Source organism: Alligator sinensis, unplaced genomic scaffold (genome assembly GCF_000455745.1).
Source record: "Alligator sinensis unplaced genomic scaffold, ASM45574v1 scaffold216_1, whole genome shotgun sequence".
Lineage (NCBI taxonomy): Eukaryota > Metazoa > Chordata > Crocodylia > Alligatoridae > Alligator > Alligator sinensis.
Genome location: NW_005841868.1, coordinates 1,728,413 through 1,728,691, shown reverse-complemented (window position 1 = coordinate 1,728,691; position 279 = coordinate 1,728,413). Strand labels below are relative to the sequence as shown.

Here is a 279-nt window from a genome sequence, read left to right as displayed (position 1 = left end):
GGCCGGGGTGCAGCAGCAGCGGGTGCCCGTTGCCCAGCGGGGCGAAGAACTGCTGGCCCAGGCCGGGCGGGAAGGCCAGGCTGTGCAGGGGCCCCTGGCTCAGGTGCGCGGCGCTGTCCGTCTGCACCGTGAGCGGCGCGAAGGGCTCCTTGCCCGGCAGCCGCGCCTCGTCCGCCTTGGGGGCTTCCCGAAGCGGGCCCTTGAGCTCCTCGCCCGGGCCCCTGGTGCTGGAGGAGATGGCGGCGGGGCTGTGCCGCGAGTCCGGGGCCGCTTTGTCGC

General features: G+C 76.3%; 1 protein-coding gene across 1 annotated transcript in view; it reads right to left on the bottom strand.

The window, feature by feature from the left end:
* Positions 1 to 279, bottom strand: part of TBX3 (T-box 3) — an 11,231-nt gene that overhangs the window by 2,407 nt on the left and 8,545 nt on the right. The window contains exon 6 of the mRNA XM_025192715.1: positions 4 to 279. Within this exon, the coding sequence (XP_025048500.1) occupies positions 4 to 279 (276 nt within the window). The remainder of the gene's footprint in view (positions 1 to 3) is intronic.